Source organism: Danio rerio, chromosome 18 (assembly GCF_049306965.1).
Source record: "Danio rerio strain Tuebingen ecotype United States chromosome 18, GRCz12tu, whole genome shotgun sequence".
Taxonomy (NCBI): domain Eukaryota; kingdom Metazoa; phylum Chordata; class Actinopteri; order Cypriniformes; family Danionidae; genus Danio; species Danio rerio.
Window position 1 is genome coordinate 22,796,320 of NC_133193.1, and position 21,071 is coordinate 22,817,390.

Here is a 21,071-nt window from a genome sequence, read left to right on the forward strand (position 1 = left end):
ATTGATAAAGCTAAGTTGGCCATAGTGTATGTGTGTGAATGCAAAATTGTATAGGTGTTTCCCAGTGATGGGTTGCAGCTAAAAGGGCATCCACTGCGTAAAAAAACATATGCTGGATAAGTTGGTGATTCTTTCCGTTGTGGCATCTTCCGATGATGATGAATGAATGAATGACTCAGTTGAACGCTTTTTTTTTAAAGTGTACTGTATGCACATATTTACATCCAGTGTTTCTTTATGCAAGATCCAATAAAGCACATAATAATAGTTGGATAGACCTAGAAACTGATTTTTTATCATTATTTTTAAAGGTCTTTAATCGTACATTTTTATAGACTTTTAGTGACCTTATTCTTCACTGTGGAAGTGTACTTGTTTTTGCAATTGTTTTAGATATACCAATTTAGCTGCCAATAGAGGAACTCATTCATTCATTCATTCATTTTCTTTTCGGCTTAGTCCCTTTATTGACCTGGGGTTGCCACAGCAGAACGAACGGCCAACTTATCCAGCATGTGTTTTACGCAGCGGATGCCCTTCTAGCTGCAAACCATCACTGGGAACCCATACACTCTCATTCACACACCTACACTACAGACAATTTTAGTTCCAATGGCTGCACCTGCTCGTACATTAAGAATAAGGTCAATCGTGAAGACAGGAAAGCATAGGGAGCAGAGAAAGGGGTAGTATAGGCAAAGGACCTTAAGCTGGGAATCAAACATGGGTGCTATATGTCAACGCACTAACTACTAATCCATTGGTGCCAACAAAACTGAAACTTTTTTGTGGATTTCTGCCATTCCTTTATAATAGAGTGTTTTAGGGGCCTGGAAATGCAAACATTTCAGATTGTGTTTCAGAGAGAGTGTCTACAAAAACTATACCATTTTAATTTCTGTGTACAAAATACAAAAATATTTTGTCATGTGCATGCATATCAATTTTTGCTGATACAGTATGAGCAAATGGGAACACTATTAACAACATTGTCTTTTTGTATGCCAAAAACTTTTAACTTAATGCAAAGACTTCACAGTTTTTTGTACATTTGGTAAAATGGGGGTTTTGTTTAAAAAAAGATGCAAATTTTTTTTCATTCAGAATTATAGGTTTTGGAACCTAGAAGTTATTCAAGTGTTTCTTTTCACTTCTTTCCACAAGGTAAACATGGTAACAGTTTGCCGATTTGTTGACAATGTATGGCACAGGTGTCAAACTCAGTTCCAAAAGGGCCGCAGCTCTGCACAGTTTAGTTCCAACCCTAATTAAACACACTGATCAAACTAATTGAGTCCTTCAGGCTTGTTTAAAACCTACAGGTAAGTGTGTTGGAGCAGGGTTGGAACTAAACTGTGCAGGTCTTCGGCCCTCCAGGAATTGAGTTTTACACCTTCTGAGTATGGTATGAATCACTGAAAATGTATTTACTGAAAGCAACACATACTCCATAAATTATAATAATTTGCTTCATCATAAAACAATAATGCACATGCATAATATAGACTTGAATGTATATAATCAGTTGTGTCTTCTTAAGTTAGTGGAAATAAGGGGATATTTAATCTAAAAATGAAAATTCTGTCATCATATACGCCCATCATCACAATCAGGGTAACCATTGGCTCGTTTTTCGCGGGGTTATTCCTGGGTTTTAATACAGCTACCGTTAAATTGGCTACTTTACAGAGATGAAGTAGAATATTTGGTAAAACAGGACTAAAATAACTACCATCATTAATTCAAAAGTTATTGTCTGCTATCAGTTCTCTTAGTTGATCCTCTCTCTAAATTGCAAATAATGCATTTTCTCTCATGTATTGTATCTTATTCTACTGCAACTGTACTAAATTCATGGCATTTACTTAACTGCTCCAATTTGGAGTGTCAGAAGGGCTGAGTTTTGGGCTGGGAGCCGCTGATGTCATAGCAGAGGGAGGGATCGCCCCCATAGCGCGCAGCATGAACGCTCCGCGGCAAAAGGATGTGTGAACAAGCAGCGCGCTACTGCAGGGACGGCGTCCACAAACTGCTCCACAAAGAACAAGCAAAACTCCGGGCACAGGACAGCAAAGACCAGCCCACACCCGGGGCTCAGGACAGCGAGACAGCGACGGCTGCACAGTCCGGAAACAGCGGCGCACAGCCCGGTGGAATAGACGGGCTCGTCCGCTGGATAGTCACCAAGATGAGCGACAATAAAAGCATCTCTACCCGGGAATACGCGAAGGAGGAGGCGGCGGTGGCTCAGGAGCAGTTCTTCGCGCCGGAGCCTCGAAAGGGCATCTCAGTCATTTTGGATGTAGGTGTTTCATTTTCTCTGTGTTATGAAATATGAAGTGCGCGCGACCGTTCAACTTTTATTCGGTTTCCCGAATAAAGTAATGAACTAATTTATTCATTAATTAGTTGATTAATTCAGTAACCTCAGAAGAGTTTTAAGCATTAATTAGACATTAATGACTCATACACAACTAGTAAGCCTTTGATGCTTTGGGAATACAAAAAGCAATTGCACTTTATGAATTTATCTACTTTTAACTTTTAATTCTGTCTTTATTTTTTCTTTCTTTTATGCATTTCAGTTGCATGTTGTTATCTAACATGCTTTGCATACTTTAATACATGGATTTTGTAATTCTGATTGGTTAGTTGCAAGCAATCAGTTTTTGTACAGTAACCTAATTGGACATAGTTGACGATAGAAACATACCAGAAACATACTACTTTCGCATATCTCTCCGCGCACTCGGAAACTAGTGCCACCGAGCGATTTTAAATGGTCATCAAATGGTGATAAAAATTGTCTAGCATTAAATTTGGTGTCTGTCTAATTCGCAAAAAGCCTAAAACAATGGAATGGTGAGTCTTAAAAGTCCCTAAGCAAGCAGAAGAGCTACACAGAAAGACAGAAAGTTTAAAGATTAAATCTAAATTTCAGAAAAACAAATTTTCATTCAATGTTTTTGTTTAATTTATTACTATTATATGATTGCAGTGTCCTAATAACGCCTATATAATGGACATTCTTAGCAAAAAATCTAGAAATACAATGAAAAATAACTTAAATAAATAGTTTTTGTTCAAGGTAAATCATTTGAGTAGCCATTTTTGAAGAGTAAAATAATTTACAGCTGAAAGACCCCCCTTCAGGATGAGATAAAGCCCTCCCAATGGCACTCTATAACTGCATGCACACGCGCTGTCCCAGCCGTATCCAAATACTGTTCAGCTTCTCGAATGTGCACTAGAAAAATCAACCCAATTATAAAACACACCAAATATTCTCTAGTAGCTACAACGCTGCATACATTTGACTGTACCTTTCAGCATCTTGAGCTTATACAACAGTTTTCTTTTGCTCTGAATTTATCTCAGAGAACCTAAATAATTTATTGTGCTTTTCCTGTGAGCCTGGCAGTTATGCTTTGTGGTTGGCTGCTGTGGCGAGGTCTCAGCAGTATTGATTTAGTAGGTCAAAGTATTGCCTCAGTATTGTTCTTCATTGGTGCTGGATAATTATCTGATGGACATACCTCTCGAGATTTCCACATTGCTTTTAGGGGGAGAAGTTAAAACGTTTAAGAGAGTGATAATAAAGTAGTTCAGTTCCAGACCCAGATACAGTCTCAGGTAACCAGAACATATAAGGGGACGAAAACTAATTAAAAACCTCAGGAAAGAAAAGCCAAAGGCACCAGATGCACCCTAGTGTAAATACAATAGTGGAGGCGGGGTTATGCAGATAATGAGGTGCTGTAGATAATTTGTCTTTTATGGATGGTGAGCATGTGTACACGATTTTCTCGTCGAGACTTAAGATACGGAGCACAGCTGCTTGTAAGGGAATTGATTTCCCCCTATACTTTCTGAGAGAATTCCATTACTTATCTCAATCTTGACACGTCTTCTGCAATGTCTGTTCCAGAATCAGCCTGCATTGGTAAACAGCTGAGCGCCATTCATTATTAGAGTTTATTCTGAAAGTGTCTGAAGCAGCTATGCAATTGTAAAGACCCCATTTTCATTTCTGAAAGCCTTCGATTCAGCGGCTAGACCAGTTATAGATTCAGAGCGTGTCAAATGCTCGCATCCCTGGCTTCCCCAAACCTGACAGTAGAGCACTAACAAGCTGTCGTAAAGAAGGCTATAAGTGTGTTTCGCGCTATTGCTTTCTTACATAATCATGCCTCTGGTCCCAGACCTCATCTGGCTTTAGGGAGTAATTAAGTGCATTTAATGTTTTTGAACATTTCGTTTCCACTGGGGTTGAATGGTGTGCGCTAAATTACAGTAGTTTATGCTGTAGGACGCACATGTGTGAGAATAGTTGATCAAATGGTGGCAGCACGTGACATTTGCTAAAGACTTCATCGCACTATTGACTTGAACTTTAAAATACAAATATATCTGGCATTTGTTCAGTGGATTGGATTTGAGCCAAAGCACGGAGAATCAATCCAATTGACTTGGCAAGTATAAATGGGAGTCCCGTATTAGTGCCTATTAATTGAATCCATTTGTCACTCTCCCGTTTAAAGTCTTTGTCAATCTTTTTCTTTCTTTGGCTGACATCTCATTCTCTCTTGTTATTTGTTCCAGATCCTTTTATCGACACTAAGAGTTAGAGTTAGTTTGCAATACTTTATTCTTACTTTTTTATATTTTTATCATCAAAAATTAATTAATAAAACTTAATAGATGGGATAGATCAGGGGTTTTCAAAGTGTGAGGCGTGCCTCCCCTGGGGGGCGCCAGAGCATGTCAGGGGAGGCGCAGGAAAAAATATAATATAATAAAAATATAATTATTAAGTTTAATTATTATATGTATTTTTTATTATATTTAAACGTTTTAATTAAACAAAGCAAAAAAAAAAAAAAAAAAATACGTCAAATATAAGAAAACCTTTTTTACCCAGAAGGCCATAGCTGTGAATTCGCTTCTGTTTGGCAAGCCCGCCAATACAGGTATATGCCTGCTAGTACAATGGGTCGGTTTCTGAGAACCCCCCGATTCAAAGCTGTAATGTAAAGTTCACGGCCCTTTGGCCGCCGGGAAGAAGGAGGCGGAGAACCGAAGCAGTTTTATAGTGATTTATTAATGACAGTGACGGCAGCTCCTTAAGGAGGCTGCCGTCTAAACCAAAACAAACGGACGGCAGCTCCTCACGGAGACTGCCGTCAAACTGAAAGCAGAAGTAAAATATGTCCGGGTCCGGTCCTCTCTCGGCTTCCCCTGCCCACGTTCCTCCTTTTATGATCCAGGGCTCCTTCCATGGGATCTGAGGCAGGTGCGCACCGCAGGTTTATCCACTCACGCGGTGGCCTCACTCCGTTCCCACGGCTCTCGGCCACGCCCCCTCGTCACAAAAGCCTTCAAATTCAGGGCTTAAACCCAAAAGACGACGATATGATGATCAGTATTTGCGTTTAGGATTTACGTGGACAGGACCAGCTGATGAACCACGACCTTTATGTGTGGTTTGTCAAAATATTTTGGCTAATGACAGCATGAGACCCGCTAAACTTCGACTGTTGTGACTGGGATGGACAGTTCTTGGATCTGTTCTATTCATATTAAACCATCATCCTAGTTTTAAAAACGTTATATTAAAATACTTGTTATTACTCTGTACTTTCATGCAAATGATGATAAAAGTGAGTTAACCGTCTGACATCTGTCTGTGTCTTTATATATATATATATATGTGCGTGTGTGTGTGTGTGTGTGTGTGTGTGTGTGTGTGTGTGTGTGTGCGTGTGCGTGTTTGGGTGGAGGGGGGCGCCAATGGATAAGTTGTGTCAAAAGGGAGCTCCACTGTCTTAGACTTTGAAAAACCCTGGGATAGATGTTTTAAAATGTAGTCAAATATAAATATCTAGGCCTACAAATAAATTACATTAATGTTTTTGTCGTTTAACATGTTGTACAACAAAACTGTATAAATTCAAATATTATATGTATATGATATTTGAGAAGAATTCGTTTTAGTATAGTTTAAGTAAAATAGTTCTGTAAATTCTACAAAATAAATCAGACGTTTATTTTAAAGTTTGTTTTAGCTTGTATTCATTGGCAGTTTTCAAGGCTTATCTCGCGTAACTATTTTACTTTTTGTCAGTTTTGTGGCTAATTTGTACGAATTCGTAAAAGGAAAATCGATTAGCAAATCGTACTAAATTGAACAAATGAGATTGTACGAATTCATATGAATTAGCCACAAAAAAAAAAAAAGTCACGAATTGCCATGAGATCATGTTGCAGTTTTCTCATTCAAGAGTTCACATTCAGATATTGCTTGACGCTATTTGCAGGTTTAGCATGCTGTCCCTAGAGAGAACCTTGAGCTCAGAGATAATTGATCCCAGGGCTCCCGCCTGGTCATTTAGGGCATACTCACACCATGTTCAATTGCCTTAATCCGGGCCGAAGCACAATTGTCCCCCCCCTCCCGTCTCCCCCGACAGCCCGCACTCACATTACATTCAGGGCTGTGCACGCTTACGTCATCGATGATGCGCTGTTCAATAAGCGCTCTGGCTGAGCACAGTGGAGATTTCTTTAGTTATATGGTTTGGGATGCAGTAACACGCAGTCAAATATTTCGCCAAACAGATCAGCCACTTTTCACGCTCAGAAACAAAAATCATAAAGTTCTCGTGCTGCACAAACTTTGAGGTTTGCTGAAGGTGCAGCTGTGGTGCAGTGAGGGGTTTGCGTCTTTAATAATCAACGACAGTTTGCGTTCATTGAACAGTAAGAATTATTAATAAATCCATATGATACAGTCCCGTAAAAGTCACGCTGCGGGCTCAGGCACGCTTTGCACTCACACTTCAAGCATACCGTGCCAAAGCCCAAGTGAACCGTGCTCTGGCACACGCGCTCTCTTCCAACTGGGCCAGGGCTGGACATGTAAACCCTGCCTAAACCCGATTCAGAGCACTCAACACTTCTCAAACGATCTGGGAAACGGGCTAGGGCACGGTTCAGATAGCATAGTGTGAGTACGCCCTTAGCCTGCTTATGCTTTTAAGGCCTACAATAATGGCTGGTTGGGACTACAAAAGTCTTCTTCCTGTGTTTGTGACATCAGCAGCCCAGAAATTGACAAAGCCCGTCCCCAGCGTTAAGTTTCTGGGTCACTAAGCCAGTATTTTGGGGGGTTTCCCACTAGGGGTCAAAAAGACCAAAATTGGAGACAAGAATACTAATTTGATGTTAAAACAAATTGTTGACAGTTTATTTTATTGTTTAATTATTTATTAAAAGTGTATCTAAATACAGCTACTTACCTGAGGTAAATACCTTCCAGCATTTCTGCATTTCTTTAAGCGCCACCTACTTTCAAAAAGTGTATTTACGTTTTCACTCTAGGTGTCTGCAGTGTTTGTTCAAACAAAAGCGGAAATTAGACTGAGCTTTTATGGACTTGCAAATATTTTAAAAAAATCTAAAAATGTTTTAAAAAAGTCAATTTTATTTGATCATAGTAGGCCTTACTAGATCACATCTATCAAGCCAACCTATTTTTTTTTTTTGTTCATTTAAAATCTGATCGTCATTGTCAATTTTATTATTTTAAACTTAATATTATAATTATTAAAACAGCTGATTATTTAATTGTTGTCTGATAAGGCTTTTGAAAGTATAAGGATTTTAAATATTAAAATATGGGTCTTCTGGAAAACAGTTTTAGAACCTCTGCGCTCGGTCAGTGGTTCCCAAAATTAAGGTCGCTTGGTAATTTACATACAATTTAATACATTTTATTAAACGGAGTTACGTAATTTTATCCATAACCTACAAAAGATAAAAAAATCATAAAATAGTAAGTTCCTAAAAACCACATGCAAATAAAAAGCCATCCATCTCTTCACATTATTTATTTATTTATTTATTTATTTATTTATTTTTCCAGTGTATTGTGACCCCTGGGGTGATTTTCTTTCTTTCTCTTTTTTTTTTTTTTTGGTACCATGTTACACTTTCTGACACCTTTTCGGCTCTCTAAGTGAGTATCCAAAATTCAAAACCAAGAATGGACTAACTGTGCCCCAGATATTATGCCCACCCATTTAATTAGGTGAGGCTAACTTAAACAAATGAAGAAATTATTATAAAAAATTGTAATCAATAATTGTTGGGTCTGTGAAATTGCAAACAACATTTGTATATTTACAACCACCTCAGAAGATAGTGGGGGTTGTGAGTTACTGTCATTGTTATTTTAGGGTTAGTGGGCTGAAAAGTTTGGGAACCTCTGCACTGGACAGTGAGTGAATCAGAACACACTGGGCACAACTAGCCAATCAGAGATTAGGGGAGGGCTGATCAATTCTAAAGTATTGATATTTTTTGATACTGGCAATGTATCAAAACAATCAATCCTAAAATAAAGCTGTCGACCCTTTCTATGTTTCTATTATTTTATCTTAATGAGTGATCACGGATTTTATTATCTTAATAATAGTAATAATGATGCCACATAATATCTAAATATTCACTTGCATAGGAACAGGAATGGGAACTATAATATTCTTCCGCTGTATTTTGCTCACAGCCGCACACTTTCAAAGCACAGTACACAGCGCACACACCCAGCACAGGATTAAAACTCAAGCGCGCGGTTGCGGTCATTATGACTGAACAAAAAGGCACAATCTGGAGTTATTTTATTCATTCATTCATTTTCATTCAGCTTAGTTCCTTATTTATCTGGGGTAGCCATAGCGGAATGAACTGCCTACTATTCAGGCATATGTTTTTTTTTACAGCGGATGCTCTTCCAGCTGCAACCCAATACTGGGAAACAGCCATACAGCCTCATTCACACACACACACACTCATACACTATGGCCAATTTAGTTTACCCAATTCACCTATAGCGCATGTCTTTGGATGGTGGGGGGGAGCGCCCGGAGGAAATGCCAACTAGTCCAGCCGGGACTCGAACTAGCGTGCTGCCACCGTGCTGCGATGAAACTTATTTTTTGTTATACAGTATATGGTGTTATATAGCAATTTTTTGTTCAATTAATAATATTCTGTAATTTTAAGAAATGTAAAAAGGAATTATGTCTATTTTATTTAATGATTATAGAAATAAAAATACTGAAGATTATAAAAAAAACATAAAATCACTATAAAATATTTTGTTGCAGTATTGCTAATGATATTGATGTCGGCAATTTTTGTCTTGAAATAATTGGTATTGGATCATAAAGAAAATAATTGGTATCGCCCATCCCTATCAGAGACTATGGGCAATTTCTGAGGGTGGGCCTTTTTAAAACCAGGAAGTCAACATACCTTTTTTTTTAGGAGAATGGAAACTGCGGTATAAAATAAACAAATGCAAAATTTTGAAAAACAAAACATAAATGTGTGTTACAAGGCACCCCATAAACACAATCAAGCCTTTGAAAATAGCTCATTCATTGCTTAAAATACGAGCGCCGCATGAGTTTTAGTTTGTGCAGATGAAACTATGACACTCATTAACTCAGAGAGGCATTAAACATGAAGACTTCTCATTGACATGATTTTTGCACTGACTGGCTGTTGCTTCTATTTCTGCTATGTGACAGGCTGATAGGTTTCACATCCACATTGATGTAAAATGTCCCGAGCTTATCATTGTTATTGACAGATTTGATCTCTTTTTCAATATGACTTAGTTTATTGCCCCGTCTCCACTCTACTAGTTATTTGGTTGCCGCTGCTGCGAGCGTGGCTCTCTTTCATCAACTTGTAGCTTTGTAGTTCACATTAGCACTTTTTTGTGTAGCTGTCCCCCTTTCCTGTCATGCAGAGACAAATCTTTTGAGGTGCAAACAAACTGGGTCACCTACATTAAGTAGCTTCATATTGTCAGACCTTTCAAAAGGTATTTAATAACCTCACAGTGTCAGCGCAACACTTCAGGCAGATAATGATAATAATGAATAATGGAAGAATGATGTAACTCCCAGCTTATGATGCTTCTGGACTTGTTCTGGACTTGTTTTTTAACAGGTGTCTTTTTTTGCTTTTTATACCTTTTGGTGTCATCTGCTTGATATCTATTGTAGCTGTGACCCGGTTCTGTTATAATAAACTGGATCTTATCATTCAGTGGTACAAAACTGGTTTGGCTAAGAACCCAGATTTTATTTTGGACTTTAAAGGGATTGTTTACCCCAAGAACATTTAGATTTTAAGTTTAAAGAGCCCCTATTATGCATAATAAAAGGTCACATTTTGGTTTTGGTGTCTCGAACAACAGTCTGATATGCATGTAAGGTCAAAAAACATTTTCATTGTCTTATAATATGCATTTATTATTACCTAATTGTCCTAACGACTAACAAAACACAATTAAACACATATTTTGCAAGCTGGAGAAAACAAGAGGCAACCATTTTAAATGCATTTAAGTTACTTACACTTGTGAAATTAAGGAAGGAACTTATCCATGATCTGTGTACTGTAAAGTTCCATGTCAAGCTCTGACAAAGTCCCATACATCAATAGTCTTTTCTGATCCTTTCTTTTACAAACGGCCAACAAATCCCCTGTTGTAAGCTTGTAGATTGCTATAGCACTCGTCAGAAAAATGACAGGAACACAGCACAAGGCTGGGGCCATAATGCTGAGGTATTTTTGCAAATAAAAAATTTAGACTTCTCATCTTTGGGTAGATAAAATAACACTTTCCCTCACACTTCAGAGCACAGCGTCTTCATGACAGGATTCATGAAGCAGTGTTACTGCTACACCTGGGTGGGCTGCAGGTTTCAATTTTCCCGGGTCTACGCGCACAACAAATGTGCGGGGCTTGAGTTCCGTTTCGACGTCACGCCGACATGGCTAAAGATTCGTTACCAAGACGATTTTACAGATGAATCAATCGTTTTAAATAGTGCACTTTCAGATTTAAGCTTTAGCTGGATATTTCACTTCAGTTAGAGCTGTTTGCACACTGCATGGAAGGCCATTTTCAAAAACCCATAATAGGGACTTTTTAAGTTTCTTCTGTTAAACAAAAAAAGAAGATTTTTTGAATAATGTTCAAATTTGGTAGTCATTGACTTCCATAGTCTTTTTCTTTTCTCCTATGGGAGCCAATGGCTCTATGAATATATGCTGAAACATTTGAGATTCTCTTTGTACAGCATACTACTGTACTACTGTATAAATACAGTTTTTTTTTCCCCCTTTGTCCTTACGACACGTTTCTACACATTCTCTAATCAATTTATCCAGTCTATGTGGATCCACAAAAATGACAAAATTACAGACTGCATCACTCTTTTCACAAAATTGCATTTTTGTAGTTTGGTAATAAGGGTATCATTTTCCAAAACCTTCACTTATAAATGCTTTTTCAAAAGTTACCGTTTTTAGTCCCACAAAACAATGTTGTCATGTAAATGAACAACTAAAATGCATAAAGCTTACTGTTTTCATTTGAGAATAATGCATTTTAAATGCTCACTAAATGTCTTATAAAGTACAGACGATGATGCAGACTCTGGGCCGTCAATAATTGACTGAATAAAGCAGGTGAACCTGAAATTGAATCTGTTAACCCCATTTATTTTTCATAATTTAAATATGCATGCATATATGCACTCAAAATAATCTTTTTGCTGCTTGTTCAAACGTTGTATTTAAAATGAGCTGAAACAACAAAATTCTTTACATTTTTTTTTGGGACAACATTATTGTTTTATGTTCAATCCACTTAACTTTAATAAGTTAACCTAATCGATTTGTGTTGGGAGAACCTAAATAAATTGTGTGCAACCCTACATTTTGTACTGTGTGGTTGGTTGTTAGTTGCCTTTTACTTGTTTTTTTTCTTCTTCTCTGCAATTCTTAAAATCAGATACCATTTTTTTCAATCAAACAAACCGGCAGTTTTGAGCCAGTACTTGCGATTAATGTTGCAGACACTTTTGCTTTAAGCTATAAAAAAACTAGGAAGATTAAATACCAATAGTGCTTCTTGAGCGCTTTGTAAACTGCATTACAGTATCGATCGAACAAAGCTAATGTCACTGTTCCCACATTTACTCTCCCTTTTTAATGGCGTGCAAATATGCGCCAATTTCCAAAGACTGAAAAGCCTCATCGTTAGGGTTGTGCTGCAGATGTTTCAGCGGTTGTCCTGATATCCAGGTTTACCGTCTTTTGAGTTTGCTCTGTGATGGTGAAGTATCCTGACAGGAGGAATGCTGTTAGCTGTCAGGACTGAATGAAGCAGCTGGTTCATCCAATTGAGAAGTGATTTAGGCCGTCAACAGAAGGTGATCACTCTATTGAGGCAGATCAAATTGTGCGCTGTCAATACGCGTTTCAATTATTGGATGTTCAGCACACGCTCCTTCCGAGACACAAACATGTACGCCTAATCATAAGCACACAGCCGGTACATTAAACACGGGCATCCAGATATGAATGCCAAAAATTTGCACTTTGCCATATTTATTTGTTTATTTATTTGTGGATCAACTGCTGTAAAATTAGACTGTAGTGAGTAATGCTTCCCAGCACATTCTATCAACTGTGATTTTTTTTTTTTTTTTTTTTTTTTTTTACCCCCTCTGTTACCTGAGAGTCTTAAGTGGTCCATTTCACATCTGACTGGACGTGTGATCAGGTTGCTCTTACAGATTTAAGCATTTCCTCAAGCAAAACGCATCTGCAATATACACACTTGCATAGGCTACATTCACATGAAGCCAGAGCTTTTCCTATGCAATATTTTTGCATCTTTCTAAAAAAATAAAATAGTCTCAGAGCCATCTTAAATATATCTGTGTACTGAAAAAAAAATCACTGAAATTAACTAAAAATGCATGACTGTACATGCCAGACCAGCATGTGGTGCTCAGTTCTCCCAAGACTTAAAGAAAGTGCGTAAATGTAATAATGTAAAGAAGTAATAAGTATTATTTCACAAAATATACAGATTAGCTGAACGCATTAAAAAAGTAACAGCTTTACTCTGTCAAAAGCTGGATTATTTTGGACAAATTGGACAAAGCCAGTGACAAACATTACAGCCAAACATAGGGCTGGGCGATAAATTTGGTATCAGTATTTATTGACCAAACACCATTGTCGATAACAATAAAAACTATTTTGTCATTAAGTTTCAGTATGAAGCACTATAGTTTTATTAAAATGTGCACATTTTCCAGGCTCACCTTGTTGAAAAACATTTGAACTTTTCAGAATGTTGCGAGCGCACCTTGATTCATGTAAGTAGAACTAACTGATGTTTCGCACTTTGTATGGAATATACACATTTTAGTAATAACGACATAATAATTACCTCAGACAGACACAGCACATCTAAACACTGCAATGCTTTTTACTTTTCTCCATAAACTTTCATCTGAGCTGCAGCAATGATTTGTCCATTTGTCATTCTCTAAGAAAACGATTGATGGTCGCCTACAGTTTGTGCTAGAGATAAGGGAAGCGCGAGTGCAAAGCGCATTAAAAAGGTGAAAGAATCCATTTTGTTTATGCTTATTTTATTATTAAGAGATTAGATATAGGGCGAAGCAGTGGCACAGTAGGTAGGGTTTTTGCCTCACAGCAAGAAGGTCGCTGGGTCGCTGGTTTGAGCCTCGGCTCAGTTGGCGTATCTGTGTGGAGTTTGCATGTTCTCCCTGCGTTCGCGTGGGTTTCCTTCGGGTGCTCCGGTTTCCCCCACAGTCCAAAGACATGCGGTACAGGTGAACTGGGTAGGCTAAATTGTCCGTAGTGTATGTATGTGAATGTGCGTGTGGATGTTTCCCAGAGATGGGTTGCGGCTGGAAGGGCATCCGCTGCGTAAAAAAACTTGCTGGATAAGTTGGCTTATTCGGCTGTGGCGACCCCGGATTAATAAAGGGACTAAGCCAACAAGAAAATGAATGAGATTAGATTATTTGTTTGAATATTTATATTAATATATTTGCCCTGGTAATGTTGGTAAAAAAAATGGTTAAAAAAATCCTAATATTCCTAATTGTATAAAATTAGATAAGATTAGATATGTAGAACAAGATCATTCTTTATAAGTGCTAATAAACAGTTAATATCTTAATTACAGGTAGGTAATAAGCCAGTAGCTAATAGTGGGGATTGGTGCTTGAAGTGCTTGAAGTTACCTTATTTGTTCTAAAGGTAATTGATGCCTACTATATTAGTTTTACTTTTATCCAAGCTCAAAATGTTCTCATAATATACAATGCTCAATGACTTCTTTTCTAACTGTGTTCCCAATGGTTCTTTTAAAAGGATCTGGTCTCTATAAACCTTATTTCTAAAAGCTTATAGTTTGTGTGTTTACATAGTTAGGTCTTACATAATCGGTCCATTACCATTTCTGAATTTGAGCTCGAGAGGCTTTCTCAGCACTTCTATATACATTATGGTGATACAAACACACACTGTTAACAATTTTCTGTAGAATCGACAGTGACTTACTGGCAGCAGTTCGCAAGTAACTTACTGTAAATCAATTACAGCAAAAATACTGTAATTACATTTACAACACCATTTACCTAGCATAACTGTCCTAAAGTAAAATTTTGTTCACATTACAGTTCAGTTTGCCAGTAACTTACTGTAAATTAATTACAGGAAAAAACAGCATTTACATGTACAGCACCATTTACCTTGCTGTATGTGTATTTACAGAATTGCATATCTTTATTGTAAAATATACAGTAGTTTTCACAATGCAACTTTAAAATACAAGATCATACTGCATAACTGTCCTAAAGTAAAATTCAGTTTGTATTACAGTTCTGTTCGCTAGTAACTTACTGTAAATCAATTACAGGACACATACTGCATTTACATTTACCGCACTATTTACCTTGCTGTGTATGTATTTACAGCATTGTATATTTTTATTGTAAAATACATATTAATTAACTTTAAAATACAGTACCATACTGCATAACTGTCCTACAGTAAAATTCAGTTCATATTACCTTTAAATACTGTGTAATTAACAAATTTGAAAACTGTACATCAATTGAAGACCAAGTCATTATTCCTTGGAAATACATGCAATGTTGGATTTCGTAACACAGAAAATTCTATCTCTCAACATTTTGACAAAATACAACAAACCATATCTAATCTCAGCAACCACTTTAAATAAATACACAAATTAATAAAGAAAAAAATGAATAAATGTATGTGTGTGTGTCATGATCATACCTCAGTTTTGGGGTCAAGGTTCGATACAGTTCTAGTTCAACAAGACTAAGCAACAAATCCCTTGTGCTTTTAAACAGGTAGAAGTATTTTGTCACATAGCTACAGAATTTTTTTTAAAGAATACTTTTTTGTAAAACAAAAATACAAAATAAATAAAATACTATAAAAACACATAATTAGGAGTATTTGTATTAAACTTTTAAACTTTCAGTCAATTGTTTCCAAAAACAACAGAAAAACAATAATTGTACATTAAATTTAAGAATTAGTTAGCTTCAACTGAAAATTATCGCTTTGTAGGTCCATCCAACTGTTGTTAAAGCAACAGCGGATGCTGTATACTTATCATGATCAGCACCTGCTCTTGTGTGGGAGAGACTTAGGAATGTTTCTTTTAAATAAACAGTTGTCGTTCCAACTTGCTTTTTTAAACAGAAGCTTGCAACACCTACAAATTCTTCTTATTGGTCCACTGCTTTAGAACTGACTCTATGAACTGCGTCTTAAAAGTGGTACTTGTGTCCAAGGTGCTGCAGAAAGACAAGACCGTAACAGTCACACACATCCATCAAGCATGCGTTTACATAGAAAATAATAGAAAGTAGAACATTGGAAGTGAAAAGGATGTTCATTGTGAATAGCCCTCAGACTGGCTTATGTGCGCATGAGATGGAATATTTCCATTGTTTTTGTTTATAACTGTTATACACTGGCACATGAGAGCTGTGTGAAGATAAAAGAACTTCAACTCTTACATGCAGCACTTCTCATCAATTCCAGTTACAAACTCAATTAGCAAATGCTTTTGTTTACAATACCAAGTTGGCATGACAACTGCTCTTATTGACATTGACAACATGGTGGAGAGGTGTCACTTTTTTGAAAAGCATTCCTGATTGCTGCATCTCACGTTTTTAGATGTAAAGACACATTGTAGATTTTCTTTTTATATTTACATTAGAGTAATTAATTGGAGCAACTTGCCCAATAGTAGGTTGCAGCTGGAAGGGCATCCGATGTGTAAAACTTATGCCTAAATAGTTGTCGGTTCATTCTGCTGTGGCGACCCCTGATAAATAAGGGAGTAAGCTGAAAGAAAATGAATGAATGAATAAAGTGTGCACCAAAGTAGATGCTGTTGAACTTTGGCTAGACCGTAGGCAGGAGTTACAAAATCTGTCACAAACATACTATATGTAATTACCTACCGAAATTACACATGACTCTTTCAGACACTGCACAATCAGTTCTTTCTTTTTTGATAGACAATAACTCCATTTATTGTGCACTTTAATCTTTGAAACTTTATAAACCTTTAACATTCACAAACGACCATATTACTAACTATGAAAGGTAATATCTGAAAAATAAAATAAAATGTGGCTATTTAAAGGTTATGTCAGTTGTTCTAGTGGTGCTATGCAGGAATTAATCACTGTACCATTTTAAGGACTAAGGTATACGAGGACTGAGGTGCAATTTAGTCTATATATAGGACCACCTCCTCCTTTAATAGCTTTTCTGAGTACGCTGACTGACATTAAACCCCGCGGAGAGATGCCTTTTTTAATTACCTTTATTTCTATATACTTAACTTTTCTGCAGCCAATGTGTTAAAATGCCTGTTATGGTATGCACATTTCAGATCGGTATTAAAATTAAACAATTAATTGACACTTTTAATGCTGAGTATTATTTAGGATGAGCTTTGATTAGGAGTTAATCGGACTAAGCTATTTGAAATCATACACTGTAAAAAATGCTGGGTTCTACACAATCGATTTGTGTTGGTGCAACATGAAAGAATTAAATAAACAAGTTAGTTTTTACTTATTTAAGTGGATTTCCCAAAAAAACCCTGAAGATTTATGTTGTTTCACCTCATTTTAAATAAGTAGTTTCGACAAACAGCAAACATCATTTTTTGAGTGTTTGTAAAATATATTAATATTAGTAATGTGAAGTACAGTAATTTCTTTTAATATTTTGTATTTCTGTGTGTTTCAGATTTTCCGGAGAGCTGATAAGGATGGTGAGTGTTTCATAATCTCCTTCATACCTTGTTGTGTTAAATTATTAATGGAAATGTGTCGTCAGACTCTTTGATACCCCAAAATCAATCCTAATTCCCTAATGTAATTTTACACATTTCTTGTTTCTTCATTTGCTGGTAAAAAAGATCACCAAATCTGCAACTGATTGATCAAAAATACCATAAAAGCATCAAATATTGCAGTTTAAAAGAACACTTTAATATTGTTAGGATAGTTATTTTAAGACTTGGGAAGATTCATTATCTGAGATTTAATGTTTATGCAGCAAGGGAACAAAACAGAAGAAACACAAGAGGTTCCATTCTGGTTGCTCAGTTATGACATCCTGGCACAGGGCCTGCTGAAAACTACAGTAGAGCATGTGATTATATCAAGAAGCACATACATTTATAACATTAACTTTGGTTATCTTTAAAAGTACATACATAAAAATAATATAAATATGAATTCAATTAATTTATTTAACAAATATATTCTATATATATTAAATTTATTAAAATATAAACTTTACTATAACAAATTGAGTGGCCAAATCTCCAGTATTGGGTGTTACATGATCTAAAAAATTCAGTGTTAATAATACTGTAGCAATAGTAATATTAATAACAATAAAACATTTTAATTTGAATGTGCTTTTCTTTCACTCAAGACCCTACCGTGGTGGAAACAATAATAAAGCGTTGCTATTCCATATTAGCAATTACAATGTCAACACAATACTCACAACAACACACAACTAATGAAAGTATATATCATTGATGCTTCATTCAGACTAGCAGTGACTTTGTAGAATCCTGTCGCTCTGGGTGGCGATCTGCTGCAAATGCAGGTCTTTGTAGGTCTACAGTACGGAGAATACAACCAGCCTCTGAGTGAGCTGAGAGAGGATCACTCAAGCTCTACTGGTGCTCCTATTGGCTGTCGTTATTTGGATGTCGTTATTAGCTCATATTTTGCATAAAGTTAAAGCATTCTCAACGTTGTTGCGACGCTTAACACGCCCACCTGGTTAATGCTAGATCGGATATGGTTGCGGCCGGAAGATAACAAGAATTATTTAAATTATTTTTTAATTTTCCCATTTATTGTACTTTTTTTAACATCTACTCTCACCCTAACCCTAAACCCAACCATCACAGTAATGTAAAAACAGTAGTTGTACTGAGTATTTATGACCAAATAAATTGTATTTTTAACGTCTACCCCCACCCCAACCCTAAACTCAACCGTCACAGTACTGTAAAAATATAAATTATTGTTATACAGTGTCATTAAAAAATGCTGCTATATTAATGTGCATATCACACTTCCGGCTGGCCGCGCATCCAATCTAGACTTGCTCGTGTTGATGGAGGTTGCCGGTGTTGAGCCGAAAAATGCACCCCTTCATAGACTTTCTTTAACATTTTCAGTCTACGTTTAAAAAAAAATCAAAGGCCATAGTTGATAAAAACGTAAAATGATTAGTATTTTGATGGACAAAGCAAGGAAAAGAAGTAAAATCCATTTTAAAAAGCACTAGATTTACAAATAAAGGTAAAATAATAATATTGACTGTACTGTAGCCTAAAATTAGGCTTTTTGGTGGGTTATAAACAGACATTCCTACATGGAATACATAAAATTGTTGTTGCTGTTTTAACTAAATCACACATTAAACAGTTATTTAATTTTACCAGTATTGTATTCAAAAGCAATCTTTATTTATTCTTTTAAACAGTTAAAGTCAGAATTATTAGCCTCCTTTCAATTTTTTTCTTTTTTTTTTAATATTTCCCAAATGATATTGCTAATAATTCTGATTCCAACTGTATATCTACTGTAAGGGAAGGGTTCCATTCATGAAACTCACTTGTCACTCTCATTAGTGTTATAACTCTATTATTATTATTATTATTATTATTATTATTATTAAAATCAATTTCAGTTAATAGATGTAGATTTCAGAGGTGGTGCATTGTACAGCAGGGTTGCATTTCTTAGCACAAGGCCAGAAGTGGCTCGCTCTTTGTTAAAATGAACGGTCACTTGTTGCTTTGCTGCTCCGAATTGCTCCTAGTGTGAATGAGGCTTAATACTGTCTTTTTTTGATCAAATGAATGTCTTATTAATAAATAACTAAGTTTTGCGATTGATAAAAAAAGTAACCATCTGTCGACACTGACAGCTGAAAAGACAGAAGATGCAGAAATACTCCAGGACAGACAGTGGCTCATGTCTAATCTTTTAAAGAATCCCCATTTGCTAGGCCTATGAAAAGTTCAATTGTTTTGTGTACGGATGCCCGACCAGTATGATTTCTGCATGCTATTCTAATGTCGCCATCGGTTAAGGAAATCAATATGCAATGCACCACCCAGTGATTTTCATTAGCTGGATGTTCTAAAGTAATGTTTCATATATTACAATGCTAATTAAATTGCAACAGAAATTGCAGATGTATTTCCTAATTGATTTTAGATTAGTCTCATTATGCAAACGAGCCTCTTTATCCATATTCATACCCTGTGTCCGCAGAACAATTATGGTTATGAATTCATGTATGAAAGATTTGACATTACTCTAGATTTTCATCCTGTTGTTTTGTCCTTTTCTGGTTAGCCTTAAAGGGACAGTTCACCCAGAAATTAAATTTCTGTCATTATTTATTTACCATTCACTTGTTTCAGAACTGTTTGGCTTTCAATGATCTGCTCAACACATTCACTTCCATAGTATTTAATTTTTTTACTTATATGGAAGTCAATGGTTACCATTATCCAGCATTCTTCAAAATGGGGATGCACCGATTCCGACACTTTAAACGGATATCGGTTCGATACTGCATATTTTTGCTGGATCAGGTATCAGCCAGCTGGTAGCAATCCAAATCCAATTTTGCACGTGTGCTATATTTTGTGTCATTTATAAGCCAACAAAAGTTGTCATGTAGGCCTACTATATCATAAATGTTCTGAAGCCATTCTATAGTTTAATATGAAGTACAGATGAATATTTTGCTTAATTTTAAATTAGAAAAGGCTCAGTAATACATTGGACAGATCCACAATGCAGTCATTTCTTCTCTTTGTGCTGCTAAGTTTTGCAAGTGTCCGCAGATAGCGGAGGGTTGTGCGCTGTGTCTCAGTGTTGCATCAAGCGTTTCATTCATGCACTACGCAGATTCGATGTTAGCCGCTCTGCAATATTATTCTAACAATGAGTTTTTTCTTCTGATCGGAATACTTTAAGTGCTGCGAATAGTTTGTAAAGCCTGGCTCATTGTGGTCAAAGTAGTTAATTAAATTAATAAAAGTGAAACTGACGAGCGTAATATGGATTGTCATTAACAGAAAATGATTTAGCCTTATATAGGCTACTCTGAAACTGTGAATATTTCACTGTAGTTTTATTTATATTAATATTTTATTTAACAGACCAGTTTGTGTTTTGATTAGGGTCAATAGTGGTAATCTATTACAGATTTTAAAGAAAAATATTAATACTAAAAAAGGAAACATAAGCTGGTTCACAACAGATCACTTTCATAACGAATGCTTAAATAATGTAGCCTAGTTTACAGCACGCATCATGTTTGTATTTAGATTGTGCCATCTGTCACGTACAGTAGACCTATGGGTCTGTTATTTTTACTAAAGATTTTTTTCATTATTTGAGTTTAACATCAGAACTATAGAAACTGTATTATCAAAAAAAGGCACAGTATCAAGATCAGGTCTGTATTGATTGATACTCAGAATTTTGGTTTTGAGATAGGGATCAGTTCTAAAAAAAAATGGTATCAGTGCATCCCTACTTCAA

The 21,071-nt window shown here is 36.2% G+C and overlaps 1 protein-coding gene across 2 annotated transcripts in view; it reads left to right on the top strand.

The window, feature by feature from the left end:
- Positions 1-1,970: 1,970 nt before the first annotated feature.
- The window catches only part of necab2 (N-terminal EF-hand calcium binding protein 2), a 210,163-nt gene continuing 191,062 nt past the window's right edge, over positions 1,971-21,071 (top strand). Inside the window, exons 1-2 of one of the 2 annotated variants that reach the window (NM_001328213.1) lie at positions 1,971-2,302; positions 17,224-17,248. In NM_001328213.1, the coding sequence (NP_001315142.1) occupies positions 1,985-2,302; positions 17,224-17,248 (343 nt within the window). In that variant the 5' untranslated portion in view covers positions 1,971-1,984. The remainder of the gene's footprint in view (positions 2,303-17,223; positions 17,249-21,071) is intronic. The other variant, XM_009293572.5, reaches the window with a different exon arrangement.